Source organism: Fimicolochytrium jonesii (assembly GCF_025526975.1).
Source record: "Fimicolochytrium jonesii strain JEL569 chromosome Unknown EV422scaffold_22, whole genome shotgun sequence".
Taxonomy (NCBI): domain Eukaryota; kingdom Fungi; phylum Chytridiomycota; class Chytridiomycetes; order Spizellomycetales; family Powellomycetaceae; genus Fimicolochytrium; species Fimicolochytrium jonesii.
This window is the reverse complement of record NW_026515689.1, coordinates 211,565-229,184: the sequence shown is the minus strand read 5'-3', so window position 1 is coordinate 229,184 and position 17,620 is coordinate 211,565. Positions and strand designations below refer to the sequence as shown.

General features: G+C 54.5%; 8 protein-coding genes across 8 annotated transcripts; 4 read left to right on the top strand and 4 right to left on the bottom strand.

Moving 5' to 3' along the window:
• Positions 1 to 432: 432 nt before the first annotated feature.
• Positions 433 to 2,921, bottom strand: EV422DRAFT_181321 (ribosomal protein S5 domain 2-type protein). The gene is made up of 5 exons (XM_053065152.1): positions 2,468 to 2,921; positions 2,167 to 2,286; positions 1,856 to 2,104; positions 1,672 to 1,795; positions 433 to 1,078 (listed from the first exon to the last, which is right to left on the bottom strand). The coding sequence occupies exons 1-5, from the start codon at positions 2,661 to 2,663 to the stop codon at positions 832 to 834; spliced, it is 936 nt and encodes a 311-aa protein (XP_052923321.1). The 5' UTR covers positions 2,664 to 2,921; the 3' UTR covers positions 433 to 831.
• On the top strand, positions 2,900 to 4,777 carry EV422DRAFT_538260 (uncharacterized protein). The gene is made up of 3 exons (XM_053070962.1): positions 2,900 to 3,584; positions 3,655 to 3,960; positions 4,299 to 4,777. Exons 1-3 carry the CDS (start codon positions 3,166 to 3,168, stop codon positions 4,306 to 4,308), a joined length of 735 nt encoding a protein of 244 aa, XP_052923320.1. The 5' UTR covers positions 2,900 to 3,165; the 3' UTR covers positions 4,309 to 4,777.
• On the top strand, positions 4,778 to 10,296 carry EV422DRAFT_621882 (uncharacterized protein). The gene is made up of 6 exons (XM_053074155.1): positions 4,778 to 4,977; positions 5,135 to 8,282; positions 8,351 to 8,526; positions 8,621 to 8,860; positions 8,921 to 9,623; positions 9,714 to 10,296. The coding sequence occupies exons 2-6, from the start codon at positions 5,270 to 5,272 to the stop codon at positions 10,181 to 10,183; spliced, it is 4,602 nt and encodes a 1,533-aa protein (XP_052923319.1). The 5' UTR covers positions 4,778 to 4,977; positions 5,135 to 5,269; the 3' UTR covers positions 10,184 to 10,296.
• A 289-nt stretch (positions 10,297 to 10,585) lies between these two features.
• EV422DRAFT_569766 (cytoplasmic dynein light chain 2) lies at positions 10,586 to 10,997 on the bottom strand (the record flags this gene model as incomplete). The annotated part of the gene is made up of 3 exons (XM_053072798.1): positions 10,586 to 10,594; positions 10,666 to 10,713; positions 10,785 to 10,997. 3 exons carry the CDS (start codon positions 10,995 to 10,997, stop codon positions 10,586 to 10,588), a joined length of 270 nt encoding a protein of 89 aa, XP_052923318.1.
• Positions 10,998 to 11,588: 591 nt separating this feature from the next.
• On the top strand, positions 11,589 to 13,769 carry EV422DRAFT_182302 (uncharacterized protein). The gene is made up of 2 exons (XM_053065154.1): positions 11,589 to 11,802; positions 11,923 to 13,769. The coding sequence occupies exons 1-2, from the start codon at positions 11,712 to 11,714 to the stop codon at positions 13,428 to 13,430; spliced, it is 1,599 nt and encodes a 532-aa protein (XP_052923317.1). The 5' UTR covers positions 11,589 to 11,711; the 3' UTR covers positions 13,431 to 13,769.
• EV422DRAFT_182303 (uncharacterized protein) lies at positions 13,770 to 14,792 on the bottom strand. Its single transcript, XM_053065155.1, has one exon. The coding sequence runs from the start codon at positions 14,658 to 14,660 to the stop codon at positions 14,109 to 14,111; it is 552 nt and encodes a 183-aa protein (XP_052923316.1). The 5' UTR covers positions 14,661 to 14,792; the 3' UTR covers positions 13,770 to 14,108.
• A 339-nt stretch (positions 14,793 to 15,131) lies between these two features.
• On the top strand, positions 15,132 to 16,742 carry EV422DRAFT_182305 (uncharacterized protein). Its single transcript, XM_053065156.1, has 2 exons — positions 15,132 to 15,367; positions 15,436 to 16,742. Exons 1-2 carry the CDS (start codon positions 15,262 to 15,264, stop codon positions 16,389 to 16,391), a joined length of 1,062 nt encoding a protein of 353 aa, XP_052923315.1. The 5' UTR covers positions 15,132 to 15,261; the 3' UTR covers positions 16,392 to 16,742.
• A 6-nt stretch (positions 16,743 to 16,748) lies between these two features.
• Positions 16,749 to 17,615, bottom strand: EV422DRAFT_569762 (uncharacterized protein; the record flags this gene model as incomplete). The annotated part of the gene is made up of 4 exons (XM_053072797.1): positions 16,749 to 16,973; positions 17,044 to 17,303; positions 17,364 to 17,463; positions 17,529 to 17,615. The coding sequence occupies 4 exons, from the start codon at positions 17,613 to 17,615 to the stop codon at positions 16,749 to 16,751; spliced, it is 672 nt and encodes a 223-aa protein (XP_052923314.1).
• Between the last annotated feature and the right edge of the window lie 5 nt (positions 17,616 to 17,620).

The following is a 17,620-nucleotide window of genomic DNA, read 5'->3' as shown; positions in this document are numbered from 1 at the left end:
ATGGTTGCTTTTCGAGAAGGTTGGGGAATCGCCGCCGTTCGTTGGTGACGACGTCTGCATAATGCAGTTCCTCCTCTGTTGCGCTCCTCGGTGATGGCGATACCAGTCGTAGTGCTAATATCAGCGACACTACTGCCGCTACAGCGGCCACCCCGATCTCCGCGAATAACGTTAAATTAGTTACAACGCCCATCCTTCGTCTGTTCCGCAAGATCGACTCCGCTTCGACGGATTTCCCACTCCGCTTCAGTGATCTCAGTGCTAAAACGGAGCAGACCAACCGCATTAGCAGGAAGCTTCGATGAAGGTGAACAACTAAGCGTCTGAACCTACCACTGTGGATGCGTCTCGTGAGCCTTTACAACCTGATGAACTCTTTGAAACGTTGGACAGCAATTGCGGTGTGGTTTCTGCCTTCACGGTTCGATCGCAGGCCGCCAGTCCACGACTCGCCGCGACCGTGACGTAAGCACAGAACATTCCCTAGATCCTATTTCCGCTCTGTCGCAAATTGAGAGGATGGACTTTCAGTGAGGCACCCGACACAGTTTTAATGATCAAGTTGCCCATCAAAAAGCGAACGAACGTCTGCCAGACGTTGGATCCGACGTTGGAAATGATGTCCATCGTCGGTCGGCGTCTCCAAATCTTTGCTCCCTGAGCACCCTCTGCTTTCAGTCGGTAGGCGACACAAGGTAAGTCCCTCTAAACAATCCATAAATTACGCGCTGGTCGTCAAAGGCAAAGGATATAAGTGTGAAAGCGTTCACACGGAAGACATGGCAGCGAGACCCTGCAGTCACCCTACATACAGCTCCATAACTACGACATCTATACGCCAATGACATCCGTAAACGCCTCATCAACGAGCGCCAGGATTTCCTTTGCCCGCTTCTTCGCTTGCGCCAAGCAAGTAGTCATTGTTGCTCGCGTAACGGGTGCCCCGCCTGGGTTGTACAAGCCAGCAAGTTGTATGGCGTCTGACGGTGTGGAGGTAGATAGGTGGGAGAGGATGTAGCTGATGCGCGAGGACAGGTGCGGTTCTTCATCGAAGGTCGGGTCGGCTAACGGCGTTATGCTGTGCGAAACGGAAAACAAGAAGTAAGGATTTGTAAGTCATCTTGATAAAAGGGTTTCTGCCTACGGCTCCTGATCTTCAGCAAATTTCGGCTCCTCCTCCTTCCCAGAAGGCTGCTCCTGATCTTAACAAAGACTCCGGCTCATCCTCCTCTCCAGACCGTCGCTCCCGATCTTCAGCAGATGTAGCGTCCCCATCCTTCGCGGGCGGGGTCTGGCAAGCCATATCGACCTTAATGACCAGCTCCTGCAACTCTTTCTGTTGCTCCCTAATTCGCCAGGTCGACGAACCCGAACCCTCTGGAGCGGCCGATGTGGACCTGGACTATGTTGACCGAGGTGACGCTGTAGTCTTCGAAGATGGAGGCTAGCTCTTCTTCCTCGAGGCTTTCCGGCAAGTTTGCGACAAAGATGGAAGTCTTCGACGTCTCCTCGGTCTTATTCTGAGCTGGCCTCTGGCCATGGCTGCCATGGCCTCGCCTCCTTCCTCCAGTTCGGCGTCTTCCCGCGCGAATCTCCCTTGGCAACCTTATCGCCAACCTTCTCGCCACATTCTCGCCAACCACGTGTGAAGCCCTGCTGAAGGAGTCATACCTATCAAATACGCCAAACGTGACGGGTACCAGTGACCTCCTAATCTTCAATGCGATCGTCTTCTCCTCGGCGACACGAACTGTCCCTCCCAACTCATCGTTATAGGTTGCTTTCGGTAGTCGTACTGCAAAAGAAGGAAGTGAGTTGGATATCGCAAAGCACACCAAGAACGCATTCCACGTACCATGCCGCAATGCGGCTCCCAATGCTATCAACGCAGCATCCAAAATGTTCCCATCATGATTCAGACACACAATGTCGGCGTACAACACCCAGACGGCGTGCCCGGGTTCGATGCACAGATCTTGGGCATTGAGAAGCTCGCTGCCCTTCACGACTTGATCGATGTACTCGCTAACGGTTTGCGCAAGCTCGCTAGGAGGTCCTGGTCGGGAATTTGGGGAGCAGATCGGTGGGAGGTCGACATTAGGCACTGTGGAATCAAGTAAGTTAGGGAACCGAAGCGGGAACTGACAGAAGGAACCTGCAACATACCCAAAAATCCATGCTTTGGGGCAGCGGGTTTCGGCTCCGTGACTTCAGCTTTCACACCACATATGACCGTAGTATCACCCAAGCGAACCATTGCAGATCCATGCGCTGTACTGATTACTCCTACGAAACGACCATGAGTCAGGAAAATGTCAACACGCGAAGTAGGGCGATATTTCGGCGGGTTTCGCCGCCTTCCAAACGCCCTCCATATCATTCCAGCCTCCTTCCCATGTTGACGCCCAGTTGCTGCCTCTCCCCTTTCCATCGCCTAGTCCTCGCACATACACGCTACTGTACGCACCTACAGTGACTATTGCCTTCCGGAATCTCAGTAGCTCCCTGCCGTCAGCCCGAACCCCTTGCGAAAGAAATCTTCTGTGATATTCCGTAGGGTGGATCTTTTTGAACGTGTCTGCGTCCAAGGAGAATCCGCCTGCGGAGCTGGAGGAGGCGACGGCCCCGTTGGCGGTCGTCCCTGAGGAATTGTCGACGTCCATTGGTTGTTATTTTAGTGGGAAAGCTGTACCGGTTATAGGTAGTTGCGGATATCAAAGGAATATGCCCGTAGTCTTCGCTGGCAGTTGCAAAATTCTAGGTGTTATGCCCGTGCTGTAATGTGGGAAAGAGAACTAATCTTTGAGGTCTGAAGCCTTCTGAAGCTGTCTGAAGCCAGTCTGAAGCCTTGAAGAAGTGCAAATTCCCTGGCAAATTCCAAGCGTTCCAAGTTTCCAGACGTGCCTCCGCGACCTGACCAGGGAATTGCCTGCGAGTCTCTTTTTGCTCTCCCCAACACTTGGACAACACACTCCTCCCAACGATAAATCCCTGGGGAACCTTGCTCTTGTCACTGTCACTCACGGTTAGTCTTATTTTTCAGTTTGGGGTAGTTTGGACGGGGCACTCGTTGACATCACAACGGCACTGCGCATCACTAGCTTCAGTACGGTTTGCTAATTCCGTGACGACCCCAGCAGATCATCGTCAAATCCCAAAGCAATTATGTCTCGTCCACGCTCAGATGAGCCGCCCGCTGCCCCTACGGGCCCTGGTCCAGTCAAGCTGTACGTCGGCCAAATTTCCCCTCACGGAAGTCTTCGCGATCTCGAAGATCTGTTCGCCCGCTACGGAAGAATCCTGAACGTGGAGATCAAGCCGGCCGGTTTTGGCTTCGTGGAATACGACGACCCGCGGGATGCCGAAGACGCCGTCAAGCATCTGCATGATCATCCTTTCGAAGGCAGGAGGCTCATCGTAGAGTTTTCAAGGAGGTCATCTGCCAACAACTCTAGCTGCTTCATCTGTGGTGGCACTGGCCACTGGGTGCGGGAATGCCCTGAGAACCAGGATAAAGGCTTGGATGTCCGTTCTGGTCGTTGCTTCAAGTGTGGAAACGTTGGTCATTTGGCCAAATACTGCCGGTAAGGGCACATATTCCGATGTGTTGGCTCATAGCATTGACTAACATTTTCAAAACTTATTGCACAAAAGTGGTGGTGGTGGCGGTGGTGGTGGTGGTTACAGGGACCGTTCCCCCCCTCCTCGTTACGGCCGCTCAAGGTCTCGATCGCCTGGTGGTGCCCCGCCCCGTCGTCGTTCTCCATCCCCTAGAGGCTACCGCGGTGGCGAACCCCGATCTGGTAGCCGCCGTGATTACTCGCCTCCTAGGGGTGGAGGCGGCTACAGGGACGGTGGTCGTTCTCCTCCGCGCCGCTTTGATGACGGCCCTCGAGGACGCGATGGTCCACGCGATGGACCTCGAGACGGATACGACTCTCGTCGTCCCGCATCCCCCAGGTACGCAATAGCATGATGGTCTTCTGTGGTCGCTCGGAAGAGAGTCTGGCATCCGGACTGGAGTCGTTTCTGGGGAACTTGGGACTCGACACGGGGATTCTGGGCTTGGGACCTCGGACCTGGGAAAGAGCTCAGCTAGGAACGCTGGAGCTTAAGCTGAAGCTGGCAGTGGACCCATCTCTGGAGCTACCCGGGCTTGATGAGCTGTCGGCCATCATTGAATGGAGATGCTAGATGGTCGAACGCTCTACCAGGAACTGGATCTTGAGGGACTCTCGGGTCAAACTAGAAGATGAGGCAAGTGTATGGATCGCTTACCAATTTGATTTTATCTTCAGGCGTTATTAGACAATCCGATCGGGGACACGCAAGGCTACCAGGCGCTATAGCGGGCTGTGATGAGAAAAGCGTAGTGATGTTTTGAAAATATGATTGGTAGTATAGTCGAGCGATCCAATGTCACTTATCTCGAACATTTCGCCGGATGCATGGGGATTTGGGCCTGTCTTTTCGCTGCCTCACCAGCGCCGCTTCAACTCGTCTTGAGCAACCTCATATCTGGAGTCACACGGACGGGCGGGCTCAGATGCTAAAATCCCTTGCGACGCAAGGCTAGAAAGAGTTGCCGTATTTAGCATTGCAAGGTCGCTGAAGACCGAGCGAGCGTACTGTATACACTGAGGGTATTGCGTCCATCTCGATTGATCTTCAACGCAGAAACTGTCAGTCGATTGGTTCCACCTGTCGATGTCATGCGCAGCGGGTCCGTGTATATAGTCATAGTGAGTCATCCGTTATCATGCACAGTGCACACGCTGAGGAGACTCAGGAGAGGAATCTGAAGAAGCGCTTTCCCGAAGTTTTCGGCTTCTCGAAACCTGTGTTTTTTCACTCTCCAAGTCCCTTGGATCATCCTCGTCGCATACACAAATGCGGTGACTACACACTTACACTTGCTCAACTATCCTCGTCGACAACTGGGCCGCCCATTTCCTAGGCCTTTTGTCTTTTATTCAGGTATGGCCGTGAGTTTAGACTTGTGTGTGACGCGCAGAGACCTCCTTGGTGGACCGGGTGGATGAGCAGCCCGGGGGTCGCTTTTTTCTTGTCTAGATCCTCGATTGTGAATTTTCGACTGACACTGACCCATACCTACAACTATCGCTCATTATAGGACGAGTATCAGCTTCAAGTACCGCACACCTTCTATTTCGTGCATTGGTACTGTGCGTGAGTTTGCAAGGACCTCCAACTCTTGTAACATCCCAGTTCCATCACAACGGCAGTCAGTCCGACAGAGGCCCTTCGAATGGGCCCGGTTCCGCAAGTCAGGCGGTCGTCTCGGTCAGAGTCCTACGGGGAACGACTAGAGTACCTCGAGGACCTGGCTATAACTCCGTCGCGTTCAAACGAGTTTCCTCCGGACCCTGACACCTTGCTGTATGGCAGCTTCGCACCCCAATCAACCTTGGATGCCGCCCTTGGTGTTGAAGAGAATGGTGTAGGTCACGAAAACGGCAAAGACGACGAAGCGCCTATCGATATCCCACCTATCATTGCCGAGGACGTAGAAGATGATGGAGAAGGCGACGACGACGATGACGACGAGGAGGATTTGGTTCGGCAGCAAAAGTCGAAAGTGCAGATGCTCAAAGGAAAAGCGGCCGCACGTCTACCACAGCGAGCAGCCGCCATGGCCAGTCGCACCGCTCGAGCGGATACCCCTTCGCGAGGCCAGGCCGCCGGAAATGGATACGCGATCTTGTCTGGATCAGAGGTCAATGATGGCGCGGCTGCCCATCTCTGTGAGCAGGAATACGAAGTGGATGAGGATGTTCGGATCTTCATCAAAGGCTATCGCGTCTCTGGCTATGGAAGGATTCTTTACAAAGTGCTGTGCTTCTTCACTGCCGGAATACTGTGGCTGCTGTGTCGCTGGATACCGAAATGGGAGCTGGCCTTCACCATGCGCAAGTGCCCACTTGTGGAGGCTAGTCACGTCGCCGTGACAAACCAATGGAACCAGATGGAAGTTCTCCCCGTTGCATGCGTGGACTTCGATGGCTCGATCGCCGATGTGTTCCAACAAGGGCCTGTTTCCAGGGAGGGCCAAGCCACCACTCTCACGAACGACGTTGATTTGCGCGCTAGCCCTCTTCATCAACTGATCTCGTTCCACTACCGATACATGCGCTTTATTTATAACCCCATTCTTGGACAATTTGCGCAAAACTCTTACTGGAGAGATCACAGGTGGACATCAGTGGAGAAGACTCTCCGAGGCATAGACGTTCCTACTGCCTCACAACGGCACCAGGTGTTTGGGGATAATGCCGTCGTTATCGCCGAGAAGCCGGTCTTCCGTCTGCTCATGGACGAAGTGCTCAACCCCTTCTACGTGTTTCAAGTCGCCAGTATCATCCTGTGGTGCTTGGATGATTACTACTATTACGCGGCGTGTATCGCTTTGATATCCACCACGTCTGCTATCGCGACCTTGATCGAGACGAGGGAAACGATGCGGCGATTGCGCGAACTGTCGCGATTTAGTTGCGACGTCAAAGTGTTCCGTGCTGGCCAATGGCGCGTCATGAAGTCAGACGATATCGTGCCTGGTGACATATACGAAGTTACACCCGGCATGCTGCCGGTCTTCCCGTGCGACGGCGTCTTACTTCAGGGAGACTGCATCGTCAACGAAAGTATGTTGACGGGCGAAAGCGTTCCAGTCTCAAAGACCCCTATCAAGGACTCGGAACTGCGCACGATGGACATCTGGGAAGAAGATCCAGCGAGCAGCAGCCGAATGTCTCGGTTCTTCGTCTTTGCGGGAACAAAGATCATCCGTGTCCGCGCGGGCAACAATCGGTCGGGAACTACCACACCCAATGGTAGTGACCAGAACCTCCAACGTACGGCGACACAAGCCGAGCCAGGCGCGCTCGCGCTTGCTGTCCGCACCGGGTTCAACACCACCAAAGGCAGTCTCGTCCGATCCATGATGTTTCCCAAACCCAACACGTTCAAGTTCTATCGAGATTCCTTCCGGTTCATCGGCGTCATGGGACTGATCGCTGGGTTCGGATTCCTCGGCTCGTTCTACAATTTCATCCTGCTCCACGTCGCCCCCGCCATGATCATCATTCGTGCGTTGGATCTGATTACCATCGTTGTGCCGCCGGCATTGCCAGCTACCATGGCTATTGGAACCAGTTTCGCCATCGGTCGCCTCCGGAAGGGCGATATTTACTGCACTAGCCCACCGCGCGTCAATATGTGCGGGAAACTAGACCTTATCGCGTTCGACAAGACTGGCACTCTAACGGAGGAAGGACTCGATGTCCTCGGTTTCCGTTTCACTGTCCCCAACACGACGGGGGGAGACGCTGCCGTCAAAGTCCCGCTGCGGTTCTCAACCCTGTACCGCGCCGTAGTTGACGTGATACCCTCTGGTGCCCTTCACGGACGCAAAGTGGAGACATCGTACGACACGTTCACACGCAGTCGGCCAGATCTCCTCGACCGATCGATGTCGGGCATGTCCGTCGCTCTGGGTGTGACGTCGGGCCATCCCAACGGCTCCGAGCCGGACTTCCCATACCCACTGATTGTCTGCGTCATGGCCACCTGCCACTCCATCAAGGTAGTGAACGACGAACTGATTGGAGACCCGATGGACCTGAAAATGTTTGAGTTTACGGGCTGGAACATAGACGAGGGCGGCAATGTCGAAGTACTGAACAGTGGCCGGCCGCTCTCCGCCAAACAAAAAGGCGGGGTGATCGTCCGTCCGCCGGACTCGGTCGAATTCCAACGCGCCGAATGGGACGTCAACGGCACGGGATCGCACAAACCCACAAAAAAGACCTACACGGAACTCGAAGTCATCAAATCTTTCGAGTTCGTGTCCACCCTCCGCCGCATGTCCGTCATTGTCCGCCGTCTCCGCTACGATGAAGCGCCCACCGCTACCGCCAACGGCCGTAGCACGGCCCACAGCCCGACCGCCGACAAGGAATTCGAGGTTTTTGTCAAGGGCGCACCCGAAATCATGCGCTCCATCTGCACCCCCGAATCCCTACCGGGCGATTATGACCAGCAACTGAACGATTACGCGCACCACGGCTATCGCGTGATTGCCTGTGCGTGGCGCCGCATCGATGGACTGACAAATGCGAAAGTGTTGCGGATGAAACGCGAGCTTGTGGAGTGTGAATTGCAGTTCCTTGGGTTTATTGTGTTTGAGAATAAGCTTAAGCCGGGGACTGCGCCGGTTGTGAATGCATTGAGGAGGGCGAGGATTAGGGAGGTCATGTGCACAGGTATGATGTCTGGAGATACCTGATGAATGGTGAAGGAGTAGTGTTAACTCTGTGGCTTGCTCGAAAAGGTGACAATGTTCTGACGGCCATCTCGGTGTCGCGAGAGTGTGGGCTAGTGGACCCTTCGGAAAAGACATTTGTGCCCCATTTTTTACCTGGCATACCACCGTCGTCTGAGGATGCGAAGCTGGTGTGGGAAGATGTTGATGGGAGTGGTGCTACACTTGACCCTGAGACGCTTTTGGTAAGGGACCTTACAAGTTTACTGTTAAATGGGTATGGAGTCAATGTCAACTTCTTACAAGCACTGATGATAATTCTTTCTGCCCGTCTACCAGCCTGTCTTACCACCGACACGCCTAACGCGACCCCCGTCGGAGCCGGGGCAAGCCAACAACGACTCCCTCGTCGTGCCGTACAACGACGTGGATGACCGTAGTTCCAACCGGAGCGAGACTGATGAGTTCAGAGTGGATATCAATTCTGTGGCTGCGAAGGTTGGAGAGTACAATCTCGCTGTTACGGGAGACGTGTTCCAGTGGATGTTGGAGTGTGGCTCGGATGACAGTTTCAACAGGGTATGTGCACTACGGTCTTCACAACTTGACTTGTAAAACTGACGAGCCGCCTCGTTGTAGATGCTCGTCAAGGGTCAGATTTACGCGCGAATGTCCCCCGACCAAAAGCACTTCCTAGTCGAGAACTTCCAAGAACTAGGCTACTGCGTCGGTTTCTGTGGCGACGGCGCCAACGACTGCGGAGCCCTCAAAGCCGCCGACGTCGGGCTCTCCCTCTCCGAAGCCGAAGCCTCCGTCGCAGCGCCCTTCACTTCGCGCTCAACCGACCTCGACTGCGTCCTCCGGGTGATCCGCGAAGGCCGCGCGGCCCTGGTCACCTCCTTCAGCTGCTTCAAGTACATGGCCCTCTACTCGCTTATCCAATTCACCTCAGTCTCCCTCCTCTACTCACTCGCGGGCAACCTCGGCGACTTCCAGTTCCTCTTCATCGACCTAGCCCTCATCATCCCCATCGCGGTCTTCATGGGCCGCTCGGGCGCCCACCCGCGGATCTTCCGCAAACGCCCCACCGCCAGCCTCGTGTCGCGCAAAGTCCTCACGTCGCTGATTTGCCAGGTCGTCATCCAAGCCGGGTTCCAACTGGCGATGTTTATGTGGATCCGACGACAGCCTTTTTATGAGAAGCCGAAGGGGGATGTGGATGACCGCCAGTATCAGAGTTATGAGAATACGACGGTGTTCTTGTTGAGTTGTTTTCAGTATATTGCGGTCGCGGTCGCGTTTTGTGTCGGGCCGCCTTATCGGGCTAGTATGTGGAAGAATGGTGAGTTTCGGGATAGTTGGGTATTTGGTTTGTTATTCTTATTATTTTCCGCCGTAAACTGAATCATATCTTCCTCTCCCATCCCATCAGTCCCCTTCCTAACAACGGTCATAACCCTCTTCTCCTTCGCCACCTTCATCACCCTCTCCCCACCCGCCCCGATCGCCAAAATCCTCGACCTCATTCCCATCCCTTTCCCCGCCCGCATGACCATCTTCACCGTGGCCATGCTCGACTGGGCCCTCTCCTGGGCCGGGGAACACTACATCTTCCCCGGGATTGCGTCCCTGCTCAAGGCCTCTAGCCCCGTGTTGTGGAAACTGAGGCGGCGGAGCGTGCCTGCCTTGTCTGCGGGACATGCACCACCACCCGCACCACCGGCGGGTGATCTGCTCGCACTTGCCCGAGTGGCGAAACGGGACGCGAAACGGATGCGGTGGAAGGATAAGGGGAAGGTGTGGAAGTTGGTTGCGGATGATATGCGGATGGAGGCGGCGAATGTTGTTAGCGGGAATGGGACTGCGGCTGCGCCGGCGGGGGTTGCTGCTGGGTTTAGGTAGCATCTTTGGTTCCACGCTTTTGATACCCCTCTTCCCTCGACTCCTTGCGATATCCCGTTCTCACGATTAGATGTGCGCATTCATCTTTGTTCCTTACTTGTTTTTATTTTGTCATGTTCATTTACTCTTTTTAATCATGTACATCATTGGATTGAGACGAAGCTGGTGTGGTTGGAATGAAGCTTCACAGGCGGGAGGGATTCAAACATAGCCCAGCACCGGGAGAAATCCCGGAGTCCTCCAGATCCACTCGCTAAGTGATTTCCACAACACGAAACGATACACCAGCAGCCAAGAGAAAAGAGGAAACATAAATTATTTTATAGTACAACTGATTCTGTTTTCGCAAATCGAATTCTTTCAGTGTCTTCCGTCGGAACATCGGGATGTCTCAGGGATGTATCATCCGGACTAGACAAGGAGAGGGGTGGTTAGGCGAGGGTACCAAACTGAGAATAATAAGAGCGCATTCTGTAGCCTACCTTGAACAGAAGGATAGCGATTTGACCGAGGTAGAAGTAGATAAAGTGCTGAAAACGCAGAAGAAGGGATGAGACAAACGCGTCATATCAACTACATGAGACCGAACTCCAAAACACACCTTCGTCTCGTGGGTAACATAAGACCCGAAATTCCTGCCGACGATAGCGTGCCATGTAGGGTTGTACTTTTTGTCAAACTCCCTCTTGATGAAGGCCGCGATGTCCTTTTCGATGTTGTATTTCTCCATGGCCTGCGTTGCGCAGTCTACAGCGTCTTGCTGCATCTCTTCGCTCATGTCCGCATTCTTGATGACGGCTTTCCGGTCTGACATGGTAGGCGGGTGTTGGTGGGAGGACGAGGGCGATCAACGCGGTCCTTGGGATTGTGGTATGGCTGTGGGAATAGTGGCTGGATGTGAGTGATTGCGAGCGTAGGAACTTGAGAAGTTGATGGGTGGCTAGCGGAGATTCAGGGCGAGGTGAAAGCCGGGTCTCCCCTTCCCCTTCCAGTCGCTACTGATATACGTGCAATCCTAACAGTCTGTGACTTTTGCCACCTATAGTGTATCCCGACCGACCCTTCCGCTCGTGTGCCTGATGCTTCTCCACTTGTTCCCCCAAACGCGAAAAAGCAATCTTCACGGGCGGAGTGTTGCTACCCAACGCTGCCAGCAAAGCTGCCGGCCCTCTTACTCACCTCTATACGTGTGTTGTTTCCCGAGTAGTGGCGAGCGAGAGTGGACGAGTGGCGAGCGACCTTGTATGCTCAGGTTGACTGAGCGCTGTGTGTGTTTTGTGGAGGACGCCGTGTGGCAAGGGAGTGTGGAAGGGCGGCCGCTATCAGGGCCAAACATTCAACAAGTTCAACACATTCAACAGGGGCGTTGCGTAAGAATCCTGACTTCCGCGTCCGAACTGCATTGGTGACTTTTGCGACTTTCCAAAACGGCATCCTGTTGCTTCCCAGACAGACCCTCCTCTATATATATTCATAACAACGTCCTCCTCTCGCAGTCACTCCGGACACCTCCGTGGGAATAGGTGGCATGGTATTGCGGAACTCAAGAGTGCTCTGGGCTGGGGTTCAGCTACCGCGGCGTTCACCATGTTCGGCGTTCTTTGCACCTCGCCCTTGTGGTAAGTCTCCGTTGCTGCAAGTAGCGTATGGGTTGGAGACTTCATAGAGTAAGGCCGTTGCCAGGAAACATTTGGGTTTCTGTTGAAAAACAGCCAAACTAACCTTTCTCTCACACATAGCTGTCATTCGGACGATATGCACCACTTTCCCGTTGCTTGAACAACAAAACCCCACCCAGACCGATGCAGGCGACATTCCACTGGTGCGCGAACAACAAACCACGTCTCAACCCGATGCAGTCGAAAAAGAACTATCGCGCGAACAACAAACCCCCATCCTGCCCGACGCAGTCGAAAGCCCACTGTTGCGCGAACGACAAACCGCCAACCAGCACCATGCAGTCGAAAACCCTTTCTCCGCAACAACACCGGACTCAGTCGCCGATAGATTTGGACGTCGTCCCAGATCCAACTTTACACTGGAACAAGACAAAAAGCTGCTCAAGCTCGTAGCAGCGCAGCAGGAACTTATGAAAGAAAAAGAGGAAGACAAGAAAAGGAGAACCATTGACTGGCAAGCCATAGCCATACACTTTCCCGGCCGAAAAAGGTCAGATCTAAACCAACGATACACCCAGATCGTGCCGGGGCTTGTGACCGGGTACTGGTCGCCCCGCGAAGACCAGGTTTTGCTTGAAGAGTTGGCCAAAAAACTGGACAGCCCGTTCGCGCGGGCGGCTAGGCGCTTGAACAGATTCATCGGCTCGGTCTCGGGTCGGTTCGCGCGGCGGTGGAGGGCCGAGCTGGTAGAACGGCTGGAGCAGCTGGGAAAGACGGACCCCCGCGCCGTATCGACCGAAGTGTTCCGCAACATGGCGTTCAGAAAGATCGCTGGGGAAATCGCGCAAGAGTTACGGAATGAGAAGCGGACATGGCTCCGAAAGGTGCCCAAATCGGAATGGACACCTGAAGAGGACCAGAAACTCATCTCCTACCATGACCAAATGGGCCCGCAGTGGTCCCTCTTCACGAGCGAGTTCCCCGGTCGGACCAAATGGCAAATTTCGTACCATTTCTACCACCGTCTCAACAAAAATTTTGGCAAGCCCGGCTCGCTCACGAAGGAAGAGATGCAACTGGTCCAGAGCGGGGTCAAGAAGTACTCGGCAACAGGCAAAAAATGGGTCAAGATCGCCGAAACGATGGTGGACCGCACACCCAAGCAGCTCGCGGAGCAGTGGGCCCTTCACAACCCGGAGCTAAGGAAAGGCAAATGGAGTAGGGCCGAGGAACGAACCTTGAAGGCCGCTATGAGAGAGTACGGCGACAAATCACGCCTCATCCATCGCCAGTACTTCCCGCACAGAGCCACAGAAGCGGTTCGTCTTCGGATAAGGCAGTTCCTGGCCCATAACATCGAGAACCCGAATCCGTGGACGACGGAGGCTGATAAGCGGTTGCTGGATCTTGTTCAGAACGAAGGAGTGGGCTATGAAAAGTTGAGGAAGGCGTTTCCGAAGAGAAACCCGCACGAATGTGAACTTCGGTATGACCTATTGGCGGGGAAAGTACGCAAGCGGAAGTACGTTACAGAACGAGATAGGCTGCGGAAGAGGAGATCGACGGCGCCAGTGGAGGAGACGAAGCCGGAAAAGGAAGGGGCAAAGGAAACGGTGGTCGCGGTATGATGTCGTCCCGTGCCCCGATATGTCTCATGCTCCTCGACGCCGACGCATCTGTATCCAACTCCGATGGATGCTTGAGGCAGCAAAAGGGCTCAACACACACATTTAGGTAGCACATGCGCCCAAACCTGGAATACCATGCCTTCCATCCCATGCGCTCGACACCTGCTGCTTAGCTTTAACAGTACCACAATGCGCCATCGGCTGCGTCTTTAAGTGGGGGCAGGAAGAGGACATGACGTTTCGCTAAACCTCAAGATTCGGTGCGGTCGGTACGGTTTCATGACGCATGATTGAGGAGCTGGGGAAGGCATCTCGGCCACTGCTTCTGAGCGAGCGGATGTCAGGTGCTGAATTGACGATGGATGACTCCTGGCATTCCTCTGCGCACCCTCACAACGGATTCGATTTTCCTGTATTTCACACCCGCAGTTCAAGTCGAGCGCATCTTCACCCCAGCGTGAAGAATCCTCGTTCCAAAATATCGCACGGCCCACGAACATCCCCCGCAGACTCCTAGCCCTGAAGTTTGGCATTTGTACAGCTTTCATCACGCAAATACTGCGATCCCCTATACCCTCTAATAGTTCTAACTGTATACATGTGTTGGTTATGATCTCTCATCCAAAAACCATAACATTGCATCCCAAAATTGCACCGGCTTTGCTTTCCCCCCTATCATCAAGCATTATGCCTGAAGAACTTCAACCCCAACCAATTGAAAAACACAAAAAAGATCGTCACGGGCGGCAACAGCGGCACCAGCATCGCATAATACATCTTCGTGCTCATCGGTACCGGTATCTCCATCCTCACACCCTCCTTCCCATCCCCTCCATTCCCAACCCCCGGCCACACCAGAGCCCACATCCCCCCTACAAACCAGCACGCCGTCACCCCCAACAACATCCACCCCTTACCCCTGCCCCCCAGGCCCCTCCCATCAACCAAAAACAGCGGCGGAGCAGACCGGCGGCGCGGCGAAGGTGGGAGGATGTAGACGAGGGAGGGGCGGCGGGTGCGGCGGTGCGGGGCGGCGGAGAGGGAGGTCTGGATTGTGGGGAGGGCGGGGAGGGAGGAGAGTGGTGTGGTAGAGGAGGAGGGTGAGGCGAGGGTTGTGAGAGAGGAGGAGTAGGGTGTGGGTTGGCGATGGGTGCGGAGGGATGGGAGGGAGCCGGATTTGGGGAGGCGTGGTGGGGTGGGTTGTTTGTGTGGGGGTGGTTTGTTGGGCATGGTGTGGAGGTTGGCAGTCGGCGGATATTGTAGTCGGAGGTTTGCTCGGGCGTCCTCGTCGGGTAGCTGGCAGCGATGCCTTGACTTGTCTGGGTCGCCGGGAAATGGGGGGGAAAAAAGGGATGAGGAAGAGCAGAGGAAACCCTCGACGCGTTTGACGGTGGGAAGAAGTGCACAGCAGGCACTCTGGCAGGCACTGCAGCATTGGAAACTGCGAGCTCAAATTACCAGAGATAAGGGTGAGGGTATGCGCAGACCCATCTCTCTCGTTCGTTGCTTCACGACCTCAGTAATGCTATGCCTCCGCCACTCACACATACCTCGGACGAAGAATATCAATTCGCTGTCCGAACTCCTATTCCGCTCCGCTGCGTCACTAGCCGCCAAGCAATCACCGCTAGATGACGATGCAGGCATGCCCAAAGAGAAACCTGCGGTTCTGCTGGCGCATACGTGGACGGATAAAGTAGGTGGGTTCGTGTATATGTATAGGGGGAGAGTTGGAAGGCACAAGGACTAACGTCTTGTTGTCGAGGGCACCTTCTGACCATGATTGACTTTCCATTGTGTTTTCTCTCAAGCAGACCCCACAGGCTATTACATGTCCGAAAAGTTTGATGGAGTAAGAGCGCTGTGGGATCATAGCCAGCGAACGTTCGTATCGCGGCTAGGAAACCGTTTCCAGGCGCCGGCCTGGTTCACCAAAGGTGCGACACCTCCCTTCCACCTCACCACCCACCCCAACCACTGACCCCACCCTCTCCTTTTCAAAAAGACCTTCCATTAAACATGACCCTCGATGGCGAACTCTGGGGCGGCCACGGTAGCTTCCAAACCACATCCGGTATCGTCAAAACCGAGCTGGACAACATCGCCCGACGGACCATCAAGCCCGTTTCCGACGATTCCTGGCGAGCGCTGACGTACCAGATCTTCGACACGCCCAGCCATGCGTCTGAACCTTTCGAGAAGCGCATGGCCATTCTGCAAGATTTCATGGCGGAACTCCCACCGGATCAGAAGACGCTACGTCTCGTCCCGCAACGATTATGCACGTCGCGAGAACATCTGATGTCCGAATTAAAAAAAGTCGAAAAGAATAGCGGCGAAGGCCTCATGCTCCGACAAGCGGAAAGCGTCTACGAAGGCAAACGATCCAAAACGCTCCTCAAAGTCAAAACCTTCATGGACGACGAATGCATGGTGCTAGATTACACAGCGGGCAAAGGGAAGCATGCAGGCAGAGTCGGGGCGTTGGTGTGTTTGATGAGGGACGGGAGGCTCGTGGTTCTCGGCAGTGGGTTGGACGATCATGTCAGGGAGAATCCGCCGGAGAAGGGGACTATCGTGACGTTCCGATACATGGGGTTGACGCAGGGTGGGGTGCCGAGGTTTGCTACTTATATGGGGGAACGGGTGGATTTTGATCCGGAGGCGGATGCGAGCAAGGAGGGAGGCGGGGGCGTTGTTGGGGCTTTGAAAGAGAGACCCTCTCGCAAGAAGGCATCGCAAAAGCTCAAGAAGGGGGGGATATCGGCATCGGAACCTCAATCTGCGGACGCGGGATCCCCAGCGCCCAAGGGGAAAAAGAAGGCGCGAAAGTCAGACAAACTTGTCGATGCAGAAGCAGTGTCGATAACGGATGCAGCAAATGCGCCGAATGCCCCAGCGACGAAGTCCACGTCGAAAAGGAAGAAAGCGGCGGATGGTGCGCCGATCCTATTGGTATAGAGGCACCGGAGACGGCACCAAAGTCGAAACGGAAGAAAGCCGGAAAGGGAATGAGGAGGCGCTTGGCACCGATACTGCGTTACCCGGGAAAGGTGCCGCGGAGACACCCGATCCGGTTGCGAAGCCGAAACGGAACGAAGTCGCGAAGGAAGCAAAGAAGAAGCCTGCGAGTTGAAGACGGCTGACATGTTGTTTCGAGCGAACTCCAAGTCGAGCCGTCTCTCCAAGGCCCGAAGGAGAGGGCGAACGGATCCGATCGCAGGCGCGACAATGCACGATACTAGATGGCACAGAATCCGACCACCATCCCTCGAGACAGAGGATGTCTAACGATGGGCCCACCGCCATGCATGGGTGTCACTCGCCAAGGCCTGCACCAGGCCCCATTAGGCTCACTCGGCCCTCATCGTCGCTAACGCACGGCAACAACGGCAACGGGTAAATCATCGCATTCATCCAACTCATCCACGAGGTCAGCAGCCCCAGATCATTGCTTCGCAAACCATCCTGTATCTCCTTCATGATCGTCGAGGTCTGGCATGGATGCAGGTAGAAGAATGGCAGGCCGAGATATGGATGTTCCTGTCGTACGCAAACCGCCATTCTGTCAGCTGGGATGTAGAGAACTATTTAGACCACACGCCCGCTTTACCTGCTGAGTAACCGCCGGCATGTCATACGACGTTCGCTGATGGTTCTCATCAAGCGCTATCGGAACATTCCCCTGCAGCGCCGTTTGCATATCGGATAGGAAAAGCATATTCCCGGACTCGTCCCAGGCGTTGAAGTAGAGGGTTGGACATTGCCATGTTGTGGAGAATAGCACGTGGAACTCTATGCTGAGATAAGTGCTGGTATATTTGCCGGAGGCTTCCGCTGGATCGGATATAGCCGTCTCTTTTGGCTCGTACACTGCAGTTGTGCGAATATATGTCAGCTCGAGTTCTCAGGGTCACTTCTTGCTGAACTGACTTTCCAAATCCGTTCGACCTTCCTCTTGTGACGTTCCTTCCTTTCCCGGAACAAGCATATCTACCCTCTTGGTCAAATAAACATCCTGGCCTGCGTAGCGCTGGGTAATTGAGGTTCAGCATGCCAAACGGTTGGACAACAGCTTAAGTACAAGGAATGGTATACCAATGCCCAAGGATCACCGAGCTCGGAAGCCCGTTGCTGGAAGACAATGGCGCCTGTACCGAAGCGGGCTTTGCCGTCGACTGTCATCGAGT

What these genes read in the sequence shown, in the direction of transcription:
- EV422DRAFT_538260 (XM_053070962.1), top strand. Translation starts at nt 3,166, where the DNA reads ATGTCTCGTCCACGCTCAGATGAGCCGCCCGCTGCCCCTACGGGCCCT. An exon ending in CATTTGGCCAAATACTGCCG is followed by an intron (nt 3,585 to 3,654) that starts GTAAGGGCACAT and finishes ATTGCACAAAAG; the next exon opens with TGGTGGTGGTGGCGGTGGTG.
- EV422DRAFT_182305 (XM_053065156.1), top strand. Translation starts at nt 15,262, where the DNA reads ATGTCCGAAAAGTTTGATGGAGTAAGAGCGCTGTGGGATCATAGCCAG. An exon ending in GCCGGCCTGGTTCACCAAAG is followed by an intron (nt 15,368 to 15,435) that starts GTGCGACACCTC and finishes CTTTTCAAAAAG; the next exon opens with ACCTTCCATTAAACATGACC.
- EV422DRAFT_182303 (XM_053065155.1), bottom strand. Translation starts at nt 14,660, where the DNA reads ATGCCCAACAAACCACCCCCACACAAACAACCCACCCCACCACGCCTC.
- EV422DRAFT_181321 (XM_053065152.1), bottom strand. Translation starts at nt 2,663, where the DNA reads ATGGACGTCGACAATTCCTCAGGGACGACCGCCAACGGGGCCGTCGCC. An exon ending in GAAGGCAATAGTCACTGTAG is followed by an intron (nt 2,287 to 2,467) that starts GTGCGTACAGTA and finishes GTCGTTTCGTAG; the next exon opens with GAGTAATCAGTACAGCGCAT. An exon ending in ACGTTTGGCGTATTTGATAG is followed by an intron (nt 1,079 to 1,671) that starts GTATGACTCCTT and finishes CGTTTCGCACAG; the next exon opens with CATAACGCCGTTAGCCGACC.
- EV422DRAFT_621882 (XM_053074155.1), top strand. Translation starts at nt 5,270, where the DNA reads ATGGGCCCGGTTCCGCAAGTCAGGCGGTCGTCTCGGTCAGAGTCCTAC. An exon ending in TAGGGAGGTCATGTGCACAG is followed by an intron (nt 8,283 to 8,350) that starts GTATGATGTCTG and finishes TTGCTCGAAAAG; the next exon opens with GTGACAATGTTCTGACGGCC. An exon ending in TTGACCCTGAGACGCTTTTG is followed by an intron (nt 8,527 to 8,620) that starts GTAAGGGACCTT and finishes CCCGTCTACCAG; the next exon opens with CCTGTCTTACCACCGACACG.
- EV422DRAFT_182302 (XM_053065154.1), top strand. Translation starts at nt 11,712, where the DNA reads ATGGTATTGCGGAACTCAAGAGTGCTCTGGGCTGGGGTTCAGCTACCG. An exon ending in CTTTGCACCTCGCCCTTGTG is followed by an intron (nt 11,803 to 11,922) that starts GTAAGTCTCCGT and finishes TCTCACACATAG; the next exon opens with CTGTCATTCGGACGATATGC.